The following is a 19,598-nucleotide window of genomic DNA, read 5'->3' on the forward strand; positions in this document are numbered from 1 at the left end:
CCCAACTCGAAGTCACCTCCCTGCCTAGCCACTGTTTGAAAAATAATTTTATTAGAGCTTTATAGTTACACATAGTAGTAGGATTCATCCAAATTCATTTGTGCAAGGTATTCAATGTCAGTTCATTACCCCTTTTTCCCATCCATCTTCCCTCCCCTCTCCTATTCTCCTTCCTCTACTCAGCTTACTTTAGCTCACTTTTTACTTTATATTTGATTGATTCATTCTATGTATGCATAAAGGTAAGGTTCCCTGTTGTATATTTATATATGAACATAACGTGACTTCCCAAGAATTCATTCTGCATTGCCTCCCCTTACCTGTCTCTCCACTCCACTTCTCTATCTCCTTCTTCCACATACTGATCTTCTTTTTATCTTTATGTTGTCCCATGCTTCCCTCCCCTTTCATTTATTTCACTCTAGCTTCCCCATATGAGAGAACACATTGACCTTTGAGTTTCTGAGTCTGCCAGTCACTCTCTATGGGTGCCCCTTCCATGAGTGGAGCTGAAGGAGCCCTAAACTTAGGCCTGCACTGCTCTTCTTTGCTTCACACCTGCTTTATCTCCTCAGGTTCCAGGGGTCATACCCAGATAGCAAGTTGACATAGTCATGTGCTCAATTCTGTCAGGATCCACTCTCGGTCCATTTTCAAGGGTGGAAGTGTTTGAGCAAAGAAGGGCAAGTGTGATCTTCACCAAGGGCAGGAGGATGGAGGTGCAAAGTCTGGATTCTCAGAGGGAATCTCCCACCCATCCTCTGTCCCCACTGTGGAATTACCTGAGTAGCCACGCAACCCTGTTCCTCTCCTGTAAAATGAGGAGTTGGGATTGAAAATGCTATGCTTCTATGTTACACTAGTCAATCACTGTAATGTGTTCTACCCAGCCAGTTACCCCTGTGTCCTCACCACAGCAGCTTTCTGATGCACAAGACATCAAACCACCTCTGAGAACCAGAGACACTAGCAGGCTCAGCTGACTTGGGTTTGTAGGCACTGAATGCTCCCTGGAAAATGAAAACATAGAGGCACTTTTCTCCTGGCTGTTTATTACAGAACAGAAAAAACACACTGGCTCAAAATAGATGCCAGATTTTGATGTAGAGGCAAAATACGAGGTGGCAATTAAAATGTGATTACACAAAATCTGGACACTGAAAAAAGTTTACAGGACAGTGCGTGTGGATTTTTTTTTATAACAGACACTTAAATATACATGACAATAATTGCAGATAGAAACCATCAAAGACAAACTCCAAATCAACTATTAATGTTATAGACTCTTCACCCCAAACCACAGAGCCTTACACCAAGACGAATGCGGAAAGACTTAAAAGCAGGCTTGAAAGCAGGACGGGCTCACCTTCCCCCTGTGAGGGTGCACTGAAGCGGCAGGAAGTGGGGGTTTTCTCTGAGGTCTGAATGACAGAAAGAGGGGAATGTTCTAGTGCCTCGAGGTGGACAGCTCACACAGAGCTCAGCTCTTTGCACCTCTCCCAAATCTAAAGGACATCTAGCTTACCTGCAATTTCTCAGGGGGCACTTAACAATAAAACAGCTTCTGCTGTAGATGCTCATTAGGGAGGAGCTAGCAGGGACGAAGAAGTCTGCAATGAGATTAACAGTCACACCTGGCAGGCGACAGAATTTTTAGTGAAAATGGAAATCAATGACCAAGTGGTTTTTCTATTCAGCATTTGTCAGTTTGTACAACACCCATTGATCACATCCACATCTCTCATTGCATCAAAACCACAGCAACTCAGTCACCTGGCTTAACAAGGTGTCACTGCAGTGGACAACACAGTCTGCATATTTGTATAAAATGTATAACAAACACAAAACAAGGCATAATAAACACAAATCTATTGAAACAAAAGCCGTCACTTTATTTACAAAGTCACAAAACCAAGTATAAATACTTCTGTCATTCGTGTTTAGGAAAACCATTTACAAAATTTTTAAATATATACAAGTAGCTTGAAAAATCGCCAGCTTTCCATTGTTTCTGGTAGAGAGAGGGACAGGCTGGGCTGACACCACTAATGAGGAGCCAAGTGTGACTGTCTGGGGCCAGTTGTGAACTTGATGTGGATTCTGATGACTCCTTTGAGTGACATCAACATGGGGGTTTCTGTGGGCATCTTGCTCTGATCTAAAACTCCCCAGTACCCTTGGTGAGTTGGTCAGCATTCTGGGCTATGGCATTTTGGACTGCAGCTTGCTGTTCCAAAATGTCATCGATCAGCCTCAAATTGCACACCCAGTCTTCATCTGGGCCCTCGCTAGAGCCTTTCAAGAGAGCTTCAATGAAATCCACCTCACTATCATCAGGGGGTGAAATCAGACCATTTAGTGGAGACTGGGGATGAGGTTGGGGCAAAAGGTTGTCAGGTGGCAGCTCAGGGAGGCTACCTGTTCTGTTAAATGGACCCAAGGACTGGCTAGTAGCGATGGCAGATGCAGCAGCGGCAGCAGCGGCAGCAGCCACATAGCTTGGTGGCTCAATGCCCTGAACGGGACTCATGGGAGCCATGGTGGCCATGCCCTGCTGGAGGGACTTGGTGGTGTTCAGCACAGGCACAGGGACCTGTATTGGGCTCTGCTGGAAGCTCTGGTTCCCCAGCAGCCTGAAGCTGGGGTTGGCCAGGGCATCACTAACCTTCTGGTCAGGTGTGCCTCCCGGGGCAGCCTGATTAGGGGGCACAAACGGCTGCTGAGATGGAAATGCTGAGGCTACCGGAGGCACTCCCATGGGCACCTTGGCAAAGACTGAGTTGCTATCAAAATGGTGCTTCATGCTGTCATCTCCCTGGCTTGGAGGAGGTTCCCTCGAAACTGCTGTGGTCATAGCTGCTGCCGCCACCATCCAGGCAGCATTGTTGAATACAGTGGGCATTCTTGTCATACTGGGCTGTCTGAGCTGGTGGGGACTTAGGTGCTGACTGTCCAGGGGCTGGGAGCAGAACCTGGGCAGGGGCACTCCTATAGGGGTGATTTTGGGATTCTGTGGATGCTGGCAGACAGAGCCAAGATTGCCCTGGGGGTTCTGGTTCAAGTGTGAGGATGTGGGACACTGGGGGCTGGAGTTGAATATTCTTTGCTGCTTCTTCAGAGTTGGTGAGATCGTGCTCATGCCCTCATGGCTCTGGTGTCTGGTGGGTTGGATTATTCCTGGATTCTCATTGTTCTGAAGGAGCCCAGGTGTGGATGACATCATATGCTGGCTGGACAGGGGGCTTGCCTTGGTGTGGCTACACTTGGAGGTGACTTGTTCTTGGACGGCTACAGAAAGAGAGACATGGGAATCAGTTCCATAGGCATCCTCAGCAAGGACTGTGGCCACTGGACAGGCCATGGGTCCAGCATCCGTCACTTCTCACCTCATGTCCCTGACTAAGCAACCCTGCTCCCACTGACTCTTTTCAATTCCCCTCATTTCTCTGCCCTCAGCCTGGACACAGTTATTCTGTGAAGCCCTCCCATAACTCCTATGTCTGTACACAAAACACCCCTCACCCAAAGCAGATCATGCTGGATTGAAATGCCAGCTGCCCACCTTTTCAAGTAGACAGGAATCTCTGTGAGACCAGGGGCTGTGTCTGCTCTTACCCTCAGTATTTAGGGGCTTGTATTTAGGGGCTTGTCCTGAATATTTTGTAGAAGAAAGGAAGGGTTGGGGTGGAGTGTGGTGGGTTGTGGAAGATGGCTCAGCCCTCAAACTAGGGAGGATGTAGCTTGCCTCAGCTCTCCACCCAACAAACATGGTAAGAAGGAGTGCTCCCCATAGCCTCTGAGGATCATGTGTTTGCTGACTTGATCTGCAGTAAGTTTTCTTTCTAAAGGTCGAAATCTAGGAGGCCACCTTCTGAGCTTCCTGATTTTTGGAGAGAGACAGGGTGGAAAGAGACAGAGCAGAAGACAGAAGGTAGAATCCCAGGTACCTAAGTTTCAGAATGCATCCTGAGTGTGCTGTGGCTGACATCTACCGGCACTCTTGTTCAGTGGAAGCTGTGGAAACTGAGGCACGTGTCAGTCACATGGTTTGCCCGAGGTTAAGCAAGAAACAGTGCAGTTAGAATGCCAGCCTTGGACACTACTCATCTTACACTCCATGATCATAATTACTAATTCTATTTTTCTCTTGTAACTATGCCTAGGTTCTTTTATTACTGTGGCACCTCCAAGTTTTTCAACTAGTTTACACTCTAGCCTCAGCCTTCCTGAAACTGACCTGCTCTGTCCCTGTAGCTGAAGCCTGCCCGACATGCCACTCCAGCCTGGGCAGATAGACACAAAGTTGGCTGGTATCAGGCTCAAAGGCACAGGGTTTTTTGCATGAGGCTGGAGAATCAATGGTGTAGAGGTGGCATTGGGTAAAATGAAGATACTGCCACTTGTCGGAGAGTGTTCCCATGAGTATGCTTGGCCTGCTCCAATCTCACCTTACTGGTTTGTAAGGACTGCTTAACTCAGTTCTGCCTGGAAGCCTGTAAATTCCACAAAGGTGGGACCATGTCTAGCTTTTTGCTAACTGGTATATCCTAAGCCAATAAATGTGGAGTACATTCACGGTTGCCATGTGGGTGGTGGGGTGGGGGGAGCTCCTGCTATCTGTAGAGGCTCTGGGAGCCAGTAGCTCTGGAACTCATTAGAAATGGAAGGTCAGCCCAGCTCTGTGTGAATGTGCATGGGGGAGTGAATGGGCAGGGTCAGAATTCATGTTCTACTTAACTGACTTACAGACCACTCAAGTGCTTTTCAGAAACACAGATGGTAACTGCTTACTCAGAAGTGAAATCCTGCCCCACCCCTACATATGCATCCCCCGGCAGGTCCCTTTGGGAAAACTGACCTTAACTACTTACCTTGAAAATGGCTCATCTGCTGGCCCATGTACATGCTCCTCTGTTTAGGGGTTATTGCCATAAGACCTGATCTCTGTTTCTCTTGCTAAACAGAAGATGAAAAAGACACATTAGATTATAGCTGCTGAGAAACGTTAGTCTTGGGATCACTGCTTGGGGACCTAGGACTCGGCTTTGGTGCAGCAAAAGCATGAGTGAACACACCAACACATACTTGCATGCATGTCCCACCCTCCACAGCAAAGTTCCACAGGTATAAAGAAAAGTAGGATTCTGCGCCTGGGTTAAAAAACCAACTGCAACAGCATAGGATGGGGCAAGAGGCAGAAATCAGCAGCAGTGCACAGAGAAAAAGACTGAGGCAGTTTGAATGTCTATCTGTTCAGAATGGGTCAGCAGTGCGGTGTGGTCACCAAAAGAACAAATGTAACATTAGGCTGCATTAATAGAAGCAGAGAATGTAGAAGGACGGAGGTGACAGTCCTATGCTACTTTGTGTTGGCCACACATGCCCAGTGTGGATAGGAATCTGGCCATGCCATTTTCAAGGACACCCAGACAAATTGGCTGCATTCAAAGGACACAGTGGCTTGGGCAGAGCAGATTCTGGCCTATTTGGTGGTGGGTGTCCACTCTCTGCAAGGCTGTCATGGGGAAAGGACCAAGGTTTATCTGGGTGGTCCCGGCATGAAGGCTGAATGATCAAATGGTCACATGGACACTGAGTCCAAGAGTTGGCAGACACTGCCAATTTCTCTTCCTTTTCCTGATTGGCTGCAGCACGGACAATTGGGAGGAGCTTCCTGTCTCCTTCTCAAAGTTGGCTGAGTGGGTGAGGGAGGAGCCAGGCTTTTGGGCTGCAGTGAAGCCCCTTACGTTCCATCAAGTAACACATTGTACCAGGGTTGGGGCAGGGACAGATGAAAGTTAGAGGATGTGACCCAAGAAAAGGCAGGGGAGGGCAGAAAAGTGCCAAGGGAAGGATGTACAGAGAAAGTCCACCCAGGAGCATGAAAAAGAACAAATCAGTGTGGGATAGGCTCACAGACAAAGGAGAAAAACATGGCAGGGAGAGGATCAGAAGAAGGCCCAAGGCAGAAAAAGGCACAAATCACTAAGACCCTCAGCCAGCCAGGGCAAGGTGGTGACTGGGACCCACATCTGACTTCAGTCCACTGCTCAACCTGTGCTCACCTGCTGCCGTCTCTCTCCCTTTCTCCAGAAGCCTGCCTGTGAGTGCACTAACCAACATTTTCTCTCACCTGTGCCCCCCATGTGACAGAGGTCTCAACTGTGCAATATGAGCTGCCTAGGCACTGCCTGCTTTCCTAGTAATGGGCTTCCCCGGGCAGCCCCTCTGTGCACTCAGTGGGGCTGGTGTGGGTGTAGGCAGGGCAGAGGGATGGCACTTTGGAATGTGCCCAGCTCTCAGGCCTGGCAGCAGTACCTGGCCTCAGCTCCTGGCAAGGCAGAGAGGACAAACACATGGCACTGGGAAGACTACACCAGGAGTGATTTCCCCAGCCTGGGCTTTGCTTTTCCATCCCACCCTTAGCCTGCTTCCTGTGCTGGCTCTTGTCTCCTCCCACAGCAGAGGCTGCTGGGATGTGGGTGGAGAGGGCTGTTTCTCGGCTGACCCATGGATCTGCCCTCTTCCTGCTAAAGCACTGGTTGGGCGGGGTGGGGTAGGTTAGCTTTTATGAGTGATCACTGTCTAGGGCACTTCGCACCCATTATTTCCTGTCATCTCAGAAAAAAATGCTCAGTGGGGACAGAAGGCATGACTGCCCCAGGCGATAGCCTCTAGATGTGCCTGAGATGCTCAGGGTGGGTGGGCATTTCTGAAGGCAGCCCTTTCACTTATGTTCTTCTAATTGATTCTTAGATCAGCCTGAGGACATTGGAATACATCCAGAGTCCCCAGCTTACTGATGTGACATGGGAGGCTCACAGAAGTTAAATGACTATCCAAAGCAACATGGAAAGGAAGTGCAATGCTTCCTAACTGCAGACTCAAAGTCTATACCCACTGGCTGCCCCATCACTTTTATCTAGTATCACAATAGTACAGGGACCGGTGCAGATGGAGGTTAGAGAATGTGTCCCAAGCAAAAGCAGGGGAGGGCAGAAAAGTGCAAAGGGAAGGATGTACAGAGAAAGACCACCCAGGAGCTCAGAAAACAAGGAAAGCCTGTGCTGGGCAGGATTCAGAGAGTGGAGGCCCCTGCTCCCCTTGTACCATCTTTTGGATAAGAGAGTGCTTCACACTAAGTTTAGGGTTATAGGGACAAAGGGGATACTAGAGCATCCAGAGTTTAAGGGGAAAATCTGGTCAGCTGCATAACTATACATACTGCCAAGGTCAAACAGTGCCCTTGCCCAGCCAGTAGTGCTGGCAGCTGCTCTACAGAAGCCCTGTGTCTGTGGGGACCCCCAGAAAGCTGGGGTATTCCACCAGCTCTTCACCCTGCTAGGGTGTCCAGAGACACTGCCAGTCCTCTCCTCCCTGACAGAGGGGGCCTGGGCACTCTCTCCAGCCTTTCCAAGGAGGCTGCTTCCTTTGTTTTGCAGAGGGAGGCTCCGATCCTTTGTTCTGAATCAATGTGCTCCAAAGATAAGCCACAAGAAAACAGTTGTTGCCTTTTGACACTGACAATTAGAATCGTTGGAAAATGGAGAAAACAGGAAATGACAAATGGTTTCAGTGACCAGGAGGAAATGGTGGCTGAAAATTGCTGCTTAGTGACAGACACTCACTTTCTGCCCTCTTGTAAAGGATGGCCCAGGTCGTGTGGCTTTTTATAAGCAAAGTTATGGAGACAGTCATCAAAGGACTAAATTTTCTAAGGCTGCGATTGTCATATACACTTTATCCTATTGTTCCCGGGACACTGATAAGTGAGCCCTGTGTGCCTCTCCCACAGTGGCCATCCTGATGGGCTAGGGCCAGCAGGAAGTCTCAGAGAACTAAGGCCTCCCCCTTCCTCTGTCTCACCTATTCTCAGCCCCACTCAGCCAATTCACAGACAAGTCCTGGGCTGCCTTTCAGGAAGCTTCGTGTTGATGCTCAGGAAGCTGTACAGCCCCACCAGTCTCTAGGGGCTCATAGAAGGGCTAATGCCTTAACTTGTGTGCCAAGCAGGAGCGAAAGGCAAAAGGCCAGGCCTAACCAAAGGCTGCCACTGCCTCCTGGCACCACTGAGCTCAGTATGGTGCCTGCCAATAGACTAGGCTGGGCACTGTACCAGCTTCACCCTGCAGCCACCACATGCTCATGTTTCTGTGCACCCCAGTACAATCACCTGGATGCTTCCTTCTCATCAGGGCAGAGGGAAAGTGATCTTAATAACAATTCAACCACCTAATCGGAAAAAGAGACTCTCCAATTGGGGGGAGTCAGAGGGCAGTAGAATCATATACAAAGACAGGTGCCCACAAAGGATTCCTGAGTTTCAGCCTGATTCAGATTGAAGTCACTCACTCCACGATCCCCTAGAAGAAAGCATTCTGATTCAGAGAAATACAGCATGTCGATTGAGAGAGGGAGGGAAGAGGGAGAGTGAGAGGGAAAAAAAGTGGGAGAACAGGAGGGAGAGAGAGAGAGAGAGAGAGAGAGAGAGAGAGAAGAGGGAGGAGAAAAAAGGGGAGGGGGAACAGAGGAGAAAGATTATTTTTCCCTCATAAGGGAATCCCCACCTGGTTTCCCCAGTGAACACTGCTTGTGCCAGCAAAGGCACTGAGCTATGTGTCCCATAGGGTAATGAGCTCTAGCGTGGGTTTGTTTATTACTCCACAAGGAAGAGCACCTTCTTTTGTAGATTATGGAAGCAAGCATTGGCAACAACTCACTGGCCCTTGGGACTTTTCCTTTGAAATGACAGGAGGATGGCATACTGCATGGGAATTCCCACATCACTGAGATCTGATTTCTGAGGGGTCCCATGCTCCCCCATGGATGGGCACTCCTGAGACCCATGGGCTCTGGCCAGCCAGGACCCATAGAGAGACACAATTTAGTTACAGCTGCCAGAAGCCCAGTTTGGGGTGCTCTTATGCAAAAATTTCTTCTTGAGCATCTTTCAGAAACTGTGGGGGTTTCCTACAATGAATGGTAGGCAAGTATTCATTGTTTACTAGGTTCCTCAACTCTCAGAGCCTGTGACTCAATTTCTCCAGAAGATAGGGAGCGATGAGTACCCATCAGGTCACATCTCCCTGTGTATCACTGGGGCCATGACTTGGGGTGGAACCTGCTTAACACCTGCGCTTGTGTATGGCCTTGGCTTCATGGCTTCCCCTGCCCAGAGTGTCATGAGAGGGACAGAGGCCTCAATGACTCTAGGGTCCCTAAACTTAACTGTGCAAGGATGTGATGGGCTTACAGGGCAGCCCAGTCAGCCCCTCTGCCAGTCATTTGATGAACATGGGTCTGCTATGGACCAGGGAGGCTGACAAGACCCAAGTAAATCAGTCAAAGAGGATAATGTTCTACAGACAATATGCCAGGGTGAAGGGATGGTGGTGGAAGGTACTGGCAGAATCCCTGGGTGAGGCATGGGACCCTGAGGGGGAACTGGATCCTGACACACAGTTCCATATGCTTGGCAAAACCTATAGCAGCATTGGCCTTCTGGGGTCTTTTTTTGTCCCTTTGGACAGTGGTGCAGGAGGTGGAGCTCTCTCCCACAGAAAGAGCCCTTGGGTCCCAACCAGTGGAAGCTATCATCAGGGGCTTCACAAAATAAATACTATCAAAAGCAAATGGCTGAACTCCACGTATGTCCTTTTTTGCTACTTGACCTATGACTGTGTAAATCATTCTGAGTCCGCCTCCATCTTGGTGGTTCCAGGGCCACCTGGAACCTGTCAAATGCTGGGATGATCCTTGGGCAGAGGAAACAAAATCTTTGTTATTTCTGTCCCAAACTCACAGGCTATTGTGACAAGTGCCGAGGACCCCCCTCAGTGTGGCCAACTTCTAAAGTTCCTAGAGAAAATGTTGGGGCCACACATGTGCTCTGCCCTCTGCTACTCGGGCAGACAGATAATGAGGTGAGGTAAAGGAACTCTCCAGGCATGCTAGCTGGGATCCTCTCATTTGTGGCTTCTGAGGCCAGGGCAAGGCAGGACAGAGCAGGATAGAAATGGCGACATTCCGAGTGGACGACATCTATATCCTTTTTCTCTAATTTTGTTTCCCTGGCAGCTTTGGGCTGGACAATATTCTTCTGGTTTCATCTGAAGAGCGAACAGCTGAGGAGTACTGTGACTCTGAGGGAGAAAGAAATCAATAGCCCTTGAACGGAAAGCACTGCTTGTTCTTCCAGGCCAGGGCAGGCAGGATAAAGAGAACAAGGCTGGATGTACCAAAGCCGCATTTCCATTAAAGGCCAGAATCCCAGGAGGCCCTTTCAGCTTGATGGCCATCTTCTGATTACTATCACTTAGAAAATGCTCGTATCTCCAGCTCTCTCTCTGCAGATAGGGCAGACATCCTGTGCACATTGATATTTCATGCACCAGAATAACAACTCCAAGATCCAAATGAAATTCTCTGCAAAAGCTGGTATGCATCATCTTGCTGTTATGACTGTTAATGTGACTCTTTGGGGCATGTAAGCCAGCCATTCTTTCTAGACTCTAGAGGTTGATTCAAACTCTCAGCCATCTTGGGATAGGCTTGGCTTGGATGCCTTCTCCCTTCCCTCCTGGACTGCCAGGCCTTCAGTGGGGTCAGAGAATACCATGCGGTGCAGAACCCACAGCAGATTGCTGGCAGGAGAGGCGGTTCCTGAGCCCCCACTTGGTATCAAACAGGCAGTCATCTGGTAGGGGGATTTGGAAGCACAGAAGTACAACCCCTACTCCCCTTGGGCTCCCAGTCTGGCAGCAGGGACAGGCAGGCAGGAAAGGAAATGGAATGCCAGAAGGTGTCCAGAAGAGGGAGAGAGAAACTGCACCCTGAGCAATCCCCCACTTGTTTCCCTGCAGGTGAGGCCAAGATACCTGGAGAATTCTGCTTGCTTGGGCTAGAGAAAAAGGAAGGCCAGAAAGCACTACAAATCCCTCAGAGGCATACAGAACTTTATGGGTTGCCTTCAGAGCTGTCACCTCCTGTGTTCCTCCCAAATAACCCCGTGAGGCAGGCGGGCAGGCTGAGCGGGTGGCTGTGCCCCAGTTGACAGATGAGGAAAGCGAGGCTTGAGGAGAAGTGACTTACCTGCGGCATCGCAGCTAGGCAGTAGTGGAGCAGGCACCTGCCTCCAGTCCTTCGGATCCCAGCCGCCCCAGGGCGCTGCCTCTGAGGTGCTGTACGAGGAGGTGACTCTGGCCAGCTCATGAGCAAAGGAGCTGCCGGGCAGGAAGGACTCACTCCCCAGGGCCTGGCAGGATGGGGGCTGACGCCCGAGGCTGACCTGAGGGGGCCTGGCTTCCCCAAGCTTGCAGGCTTTGTCTACATGGGTCTACAACAACCGATTGAACAATCCATCAGCTGCTTGACTAGGAAAAGTTTCCGACTGATTTTGTCACTGTTCTGACCTCCTACTTGGGTGGTTTGGGTGTTGTGGTTATATACACCAACTGGTTTGGGGAAGCAAAACCAAATAGCTTTGTGGTCTTAGCTTGTCTTGGGTCACAGACTCCTTTGAGAATCAGTTAAAGGCTATAGTCTCTCGCCACAGAAAATGCCCCCGTAGTGTCTCCCCCTTCCTTCCCAGAGCATCCATGTTTTACATATAATTTTAGGGGTCTTCTTGACCACTTAATACCCATCCATGGATTTTGAGCAATTACTAGCTTGTGGAAAGCTGGAATAAAGCTACACCAGATACCTGGTTCATGGATCAAACCCCTCCCCACCCTGCCCCACCCCCACCCTCACAACAGAGCACACAACTCCAACTGGTTTGTAGTTCTGTGTGGGTAGACATGCTGCGGGGTCTGAAAAACCAAATGGTGAGTGCAAAACCAGTCAAGTGTACACCTCCCAACAGTCAAAACCCAAACTTGTCCGTGCCAGGGCCTCAAGGTTTCAGGATTGGATGGACAGGAACTCCCTTTCCATTAAGCTTTAGAAGGGAGGCATGACACCAGCATTGAATGTATGACCCAATTCGTTCAGCAGAAGCAATTAAAATAACCTTCTACTTGATATCTATGTCAGCAAAAGCTTCAAAACTTAGATGAGTGGACGAGCCAGACTTTTACACCCTGACGAGCATGCCAAGTGTTTAGTAGCAGTGGTGTCCAAGAGGACTGGGCCAAAGACTGCATGATGACAACTCGTTGTTTTTCCCTGAAGCAGCATCTTCATTCTCCTACATTTAATACTGAGCTGCAAGTGATCAAAAACTGGGTCCAAGAAACAGTCCAGTGGAAAGAAAAACACCTCTCACATCTAAGCTAAACACTTATGAAGCACCTACTATGAGCAAGTCTTTCCAATGGATGATAGTCCAGTAGATTTTTCGATATATTATTTGAAAAAAAGCAATAAAAATTGCCACTGCCATGAAATTTACTGAGCATTTTCTACACTCTAGCATTAACCCAAGTGCTTGCAATATTTGGTCTTATTCAATTCTTATAAACAGTTGTCTCTGAAGTAGGGACTAATTACAGTCCTTACTATATGGATGAAGGCACTGAGGCCCAGAGATGTTAACTATGTTGCCCAAAGTTACCACAGCTAGCTAGAAGTAGAGCAGGATGCAGACCTAGGTATGCCTCAGTCCAAAACCCACACATACACGTTCAGGTACGAACATGGTATATAGAAAGCAAGTTTTGAAATGGAGAAATTGTCTTAATGTTCTATTAAGAAAAACACAGGCAGAGTATTACAAGGGAGGCTCCAGACAAATACTTAAGAGCAAGTTATAAATATTTAAAAATAGGCATTAGAAGACAACCTAACTACCTGAAGAGTTTTAGAGATAACACATTATGAAGTCAAACAACAACAAGTGCTGGCGAGGATGTGGGGAAAAGGGTACACTTGTACATTGCTGGTGGGACTGCAAATTGGTGCAGCCAATTTGGAAAGCAGTATGGAGATTTCTTGGAAAGCTGGGAATGGAGCCACCATTTGACCCAGCTATTCCCCTTCTCGGTCTATTCTCTAAAGACCTAAAAAGAGCATGCTACAGGGACACTGCTACATCGATGTTCATAGCAGCACAATTCACAATAGCAAGACTGTGGAACCAACCTAGATGCCCTTCAATAGATGAATGGATAAAAAAAATGTGGCATTTATACACAATGGAGTATTATTCTGCATTAAAAAATGACAAAATCATAGAATTTACAGGGAAATGGATGGCATTAGAGCAGATTATGCTAAGTGAAGCTAGCCAATCCCTAAAAAACAAATGCCAAATGTCTTCTTTGATATAAGGAGAGTAACTAAGAACAGAGTAGGGTCGAAGAGCATGAGAAGAAGATTAACATTAAATAGGGATGAGAGGTGGGAGGGAAAGGGAGAGAGAAGGGAAATTGCATGGAAATGGAAGGAGACCCTCAGGGTTATACAAAAGTACATACAAGAGGAAGTGAGGGGAAAGGGAAAAATAATACAAGGGGGACAAATGAATGACAGTAGAGGGGGCAGAGAGAGAAGAGGGGAGGGGAGGGGGGATAGTAGAGGATAGGAAAGGCAGCAGAACACAACAGACACTAGTATGGCAATATGTAAATCAATGGATGTGTAACTGATGTGATTCTGCAATCTGTATTTGGGGTAAAAATGGGAGCTCATAACCCAGTTGAATCAAAGTGTGAAATATGATATATCAAGAATTATGTAATGTTTTGAACAGCCAACAATAAAAAATTAAAAAAAAAATAAAATAAAATAAAAAGAAAATAATGGAAACAACTTTATGATAATAAACTGATAACAGAATAAAATGGAAAATATTCTAGAAAAATATGTCAAGTACAGGTTCAAATAATCATCATATATGGGTAAACATTAAAAATTGAACAGTGAAAAAAAAAAAAACAAAAACAAATGAATAACCAAAAAACAAAAACAAAACTCCCCCCAAAGCCAAAAATAAAGCTAAAAAGAACACAAATTAGGCTTAGCAAGTGAACTTAATGTACCCGTGAAAAAGAGTTCTTTGCCATTCTGTTGGTGTTAATACCAACCATAGAGAACTCAGGTCCTCTTCCATTGGGGTGATTCATTAGCACAGAGCTGGGCTCACTGGCCATGTGCAGCTTTATTTCATCAAGCTCCAATTTGTCCTTGGAGCAAGGTCATCTGGGTGGAGTAAGTGCAGAAACGTGGCTTTCTACAACTCACAATCCTTTACTCCTGCACTTCTAGTTCCTTGATGATTCGGAACAATATTTTACAGCCGTATTGGTTTTTAAGACCCCAATATACAAATATTCTTAGGTTCTGATGACATGCCTGCTCCATGATGACACATTCTAAAAGCAATTGATGGGGCTTATTTGGACAGATTGAAAGCTTTTTAAGCTTTTGCTCAGGAATCTCTGGTAGCTTCATGTACTTGCAAGATATTAGTGATGGGTCAAGAAACAGGATCCCCTATCAGCATTAGCATAGCTTGCAATGCCTCAGTAGTCCATCACGCAGAAAAAAATGCAGATGGCACATGGATGTGTTCATCAGCAGAAGTCCCAACAGTGTGGGAACAATCAAGAGTGGGCCTGGAGCCACTCACTCAAGTGGAGCAGGATGGGATCAGGCACTACCGATGCAATCCCCAGTTTTAGAAAAATGGAATAAAGAAAATACGAAGCCTTATGAGTGTCTGTCCCAAAGACAGAGATGGATTTACCAAAGTTAATTATGTTTAGAAACCTTTAGAAGTTACAATGTTCCTAACAACCTTTTATACACTTATAGGATATAATTAAATAAAAGGCAGAAAACATGCCCATCAGCCATAAAGCTCTCACTTGGTCAGAGTCAAGATCAAATGACATTTCTTTTCTGATGGCAACTAGCTCAAAGTCACATGATAGGTAAGTGACAGAGCTGAAAGCTGAACCTGGGTCTGACTTTCAAAAAAGCCAGGCTTTTAGTCACAAACACTAAAGGTAGTTGAAGATGAAGCAGTGTTCAAAGAAAAACCCTTAGGCTTATGCATACTCCTTACTCCAATTTTCCCAGCCTCAAGTTCCCCAAGTGCCACCTTGCTGGGTACAGTAAGTACTGCTGATAGGCCCTAGGGTTCCTGAGAAGCCATACAACTAACTGACACATTCTAGCAACCAAGGAAGGGAGTGGCAGGATTTCCTTTGGAGACTTCCGGATTTAGACAGCAGATTTAATGCATGCATTTTAATTCATTCCTTCTCAAAGTCCCATTAGAACTACAGCAAAGGTTTATATTTTGCTTTGTTTTTAAAGGAAAAAATCCCACCAGATAGGGAGTGTAGAAGAGGAGATAGCACCATAATTTAAGAAGAAGCTATATAGTACATACACTTAGCTAGGCATGGTGGCATGTATCTGTAGTTCCAGCTACTAGGGAGACTGAGACAGAGGAACTGCTAAAGCTCAGGAGTTGGAGGCCATCCTGGGAAACACAGTGAGGCCCCATCCCCAAAGAAAAATGTCAACAGAGCAGGCTTCACTGACGACATAGCCCCATGGAAGCTAAATCACCAGTGGGCAGAACAGAAAGCTGAAAAGAAACTTGATCTCTATGGCAGAATCTTCATCAAGCTCAGAAATAGAAGCCTCAGATTGTCTCTGGAAATGGAAGGTGAAGTGGAAAGGTGCTGAGAGCCATACCCGAGTCCAAATGATGCATGGCATTTTTGCCAGAACGGAGTGGTTGAGAGGTGACCAGCAAGCCATTGAGATGATAATGGTTATGTTAAGCTGTGTATATTAGACCCCTGCTGTCCGCCTCCACCTGCTACTTTGGAGTTCTTGTGCTACTTTGGAGTTCTCGCGGGATTCCCGGAGAGTTCCCATTGGTTGGTGAAATGCCGCAGTCTGGCTGGGCACAAATCACGAGCCACTGAAGCAGGAACAAACTTTATTTCTGAACTCCACCAGCACACTCCACACACGCTCCCCGGAACTCTCCTGAACACCTCGAGGCTCCTCCAGGAACCACCAACCGGAATTCCCTCTTCCGGCACTTCCCCAACCAATGGGAACTCTCCAGGAATCCCCGCGAAAACTCCAAAGTAGCAGGCGGAGGCCGACAGCAGGGGTCTAATATACACAGCTTAACATTACCATTATCATCTCAATGGCTTGCTGGTCACCTCTCAACCACTCCGTTCTGGCAAAAATGCCATGCATCATTCGGACTCGGGTATGGCTCTCAGCAGAAAGGGGTGGTGGCCAATGTAATAGGGGTTGGTAAAAGCTGTTTAGGAAGCAGGTAGATCTCTGAATCCCCTCCTGACTCCGTCCTTGGGCAATCACCTCTCCCTAACTCTGGTGGAGATGAGAGATCTGATTTGACTTTTGCTGGTGAATTTCCACTCTGCTTTACAGGTGCTGCTGCCTGGATAACCTGAGAACTGTCACTTCCCCCCATGGAGATGTTTTGCACTGGCCTACACCTGATAGCTGAAGGAATTGAAGGCAGCCTATGATGAGCATGAAAGCAAAACCCAGCAGTGGCCCAATCCCTCTAACTGTATTTATTTTTTATGTATATAGCACCATGTCTAGAACTCTGCCAGGCATCCTGATGGTGGTGGACTTTGTACATTCCCAGGTTCATGGTGCCTTTAGCCACTTACTTCTCTAAGAGATAGTCTGGGGGTAGATAGTCAGAGGCAGCTTAGCTTTCCTTCTTCTAGAAGCCTTGTACCCTAGGTTGTGTTTGTCACTCAGTTTTCCAAAACAAAGCTATTGCATGTTTAAGAGTCCACTTATAAGTGATGAAGCTACATAGAAAATAAAGAGAATGATGATAGAATGAGGATAGTGGCTAACTCCATGACAGGAGGCTGTGGCAGAAGGGGTGTACAAAGTTCTACTTGGTGGTTGTCAACATTCTATTTCTGTACCTGATCAGTGCTAACAAGAAGACTTTTCACTCTGTCACAATGTACACATCAACCTTCCAGACTTTTCTGTATCTGTTATATTTCCCAGTAATGGGGAAAGGCTGTATACACAGGTTATTACCAACAATGTTATATACATTTCTGTATAGAAAAAGTTAGTGAAATACTATATTCCAACATGTTCACAATAGCTGTCCCTAGGTTATTTATATATTCATATGTTTGTATTTATATATTTTATATGAAGTTTGTTTTCTGCATTTTTTTCAAGTTGAATACAAAAAGCATATATTACTCTAGTAATCACAACATGAAGTTTGTTTTCTGCATTTTTTTCAAGTTGAGTACAAAAAGCATATATTACTCTAGTAATCAGAAAGTCATAAAATGTATTCTGAAAAGATAAGGTCCTTATGTAAAACTGAAACTAATAACGATCAACAAAATTGTGGAGACAAGTCATCTGTGGAAGTCTATGCAGAAAACAACTACCTAATGCATTTTGACTAAGCACAAGGACTAAAATGAGCTCAAAGCTCCTTGGAATCTTCTAGGGTGTATTTCTACAGTCAGCACTGGGAAGTCAGTATGGGTGTTATCTCTGGAAATAGGGAGGGTACCTGGGGATTTCTAAGCTATTGGATGTATTATTTCTTGACCTGGTTGATGGGTTATGTGGGTGTCAGCTTTAGTATTACATGCTTTATAGTTTCTTCTGTATGTACAGTATATACTCCAAAATAGATTCCCTTGAGAGAAAATCAGGAATTGTGATAACAGAAAATATGATGCTATGTAAAAGAAGCAACCCAAGTTTATGTAAAAGCACCATTCATTTGGAAAAGTTTATTTTGGAATTTGGGGCTTATTATGTGGTTTTGTGCTACAAATCATAGCTCTTTTTGGAGCTGCTTTAGGCACAGGGAATTGGGGTGGGTCAAGGTTGCAGTGCCCTGACTCAGTGCACTCTTGGTAGATTTAGAGCTTGCAGATGTCAGCTGTCTTGAGATCTTGTCAGGGATGCCAACCCTTTCAGGGTTTAGGATTTGGGTCCTGTCTTCTTCCCCCAGGTTTGTCCACATAGACAACTCAAACTACCCCATGGTTTGCTGCTACTCTTCTCTGGTGGCCACCTATCTAGTCACTGAATCCATCAGTACCATAAAAGACTATTCACCATGATCAAATGGATTCATCCCAAGGATGCAAGCAGGGTTCAATATATGCAAACAAATGCACAAACGTGATCCACTATGTCAACAGAATGGACAGAAACAATATGGTCATCCCAATTGATGTATAAAAAGTTTTTAATAAAATTCAACAACCCTTCATGATAATATGCTGAACAAATTGGGCATATAAGGAATATACCTTAACATAATAAAGCCTATTTATAATAAACCAACAGCTAACAATATACTAAATGGAGGAAAAAGTAAAAGCTTTTACTCTAAGATATGGAATGAGACTAGGATGCTTACTTCCACCACTTTTATTCAACATAGTGTTGGATGTCTTGAAACCCCAAAAACTCCACCAAAAAAGACCCATTAGAACTAATAAATGAACTCAGCATGGTTGTAGGATACAAAATCCTACATACAAAAATTAGTAGTATTGCTGTACATTGATAGAAAATTACCTAAAATAGAAATCAAGAAGCCAATCCAATTTATAATAACTATAAAAGTAACAGACTACCTAGGAATAATTAACCAAAGAGGGGAAAAGTATCTACAATAAAATTTATAAATCATTGATGAAAGAAATTAAAGAGGTCACAAAATGTAGAACTATATCTGGTGTTCATGATTGGAAAAATCCATTGTTAAAAACGTCCATACTATCCAAAGTGATCTCAATGCAATCCTTGTGAAAATATCAATGATATTCTTTGCAGAACCAGGGAAAACAATTCTAAAGTTTATATGGAACTACTACCAAACAAACAAAATCATGCCAAAGTCATCTTGAGCAAAAGAAGAAAGTAGGAAGCATTATACAAGTTCACTTCAAAACATTCTACAAATCCTTAATAACCAAAGCAGCATGATATTGGCAAAAAATGGACACATAACCAATGGAATGGAACAGTCCAGAAGTAAACCTATGAATCTACAGCCAACTGTTTTTTGACAAACATGTTAAGAACATGCATTAGAGAAGAGAGTCTTCTCAATAAATGGTGCTGGGAAAATTGGATATACAGATTCAGAAGAATGAATCTAGACTCCTGTAGGTCACCTTTTATAAAAATCATCAAGGGTCTAGGGTATAGCTCAGTGGTAAAGCATTTGCTAAGCATATGTGAGACTCTGAATCAGATTCTGAGAACCACACACACAAAAGAATTAAAAATTGATTAAAGACTTAAATATAAGATCTGAGATGATGACACTATTAGAAGAAAACAGTGGATATGCTTTAGGACTTTGGAATGGACAAGAATTTTTTTTTTTGGAGAAGGATCCAAAAGCACAGAAAACAAAAGTAAAAATAGACAAATTTAATTAAATCAAACTGAAAAGCTTCAACACAGCGAAGTAAACAATCAATACACAGTAAAGTGTCACTGGGTGCGGTAGTGTATGCCTGTGATCCCAGTGGCTCAGGAGGCTGAGGAAGGAGGATCCCAAGTTCAAAGCCAGCCTCAGCAACTTAGCGAGGCCCTGAGCAACTCACTGAGAACCTATCATCTCAAAA

General features: G+C 45.6%; 1 protein-coding gene across 2 annotated transcripts in view; it reads right to left on the bottom strand.

Annotated features, from left to right (window-relative positions):
- Nucleotides 1-1,032: 1,032 nt before the first annotated feature.
- Nucleotides 1,033-19,598, bottom strand: part of Mamld1 (mastermind like domain containing 1) — a 52,576-nt gene continuing 34,010 nt past the window's right edge. Inside the window, exons 3-5 of one of the 2 annotated variants that reach the window (XM_048796955.1) lie at nucleotides 11,092-11,335; nucleotides 4,872-4,956; nucleotides 3,151-3,288 (exon numbers count right to left, since the gene is read on the bottom strand). In XM_048796955.1, the coding sequence (XP_048652912.1) occupies nucleotides 4,916-4,956; nucleotides 11,092-11,335 (285 nt within the window). In that variant the 3' untranslated portion in view covers nucleotides 3,151-3,288; nucleotides 4,872-4,915. Of the gene's footprint in view, nucleotides 3,289-4,871; nucleotides 4,957-11,091; nucleotides 11,336-19,598 lie in introns of both variants that reach the window. The other variant, XM_048796954.1, reaches the window with a different exon arrangement.

This window comes from Marmota marmota, unplaced genomic scaffold, assembly GCF_001458135.2.
Source record: "Marmota marmota marmota unplaced genomic scaffold, marMar, whole genome shotgun sequence".
Classification (NCBI taxonomy): Eukaryota; Metazoa; Chordata; class Mammalia; order Rodentia; family Sciuridae; genus Marmota; species Marmota marmota.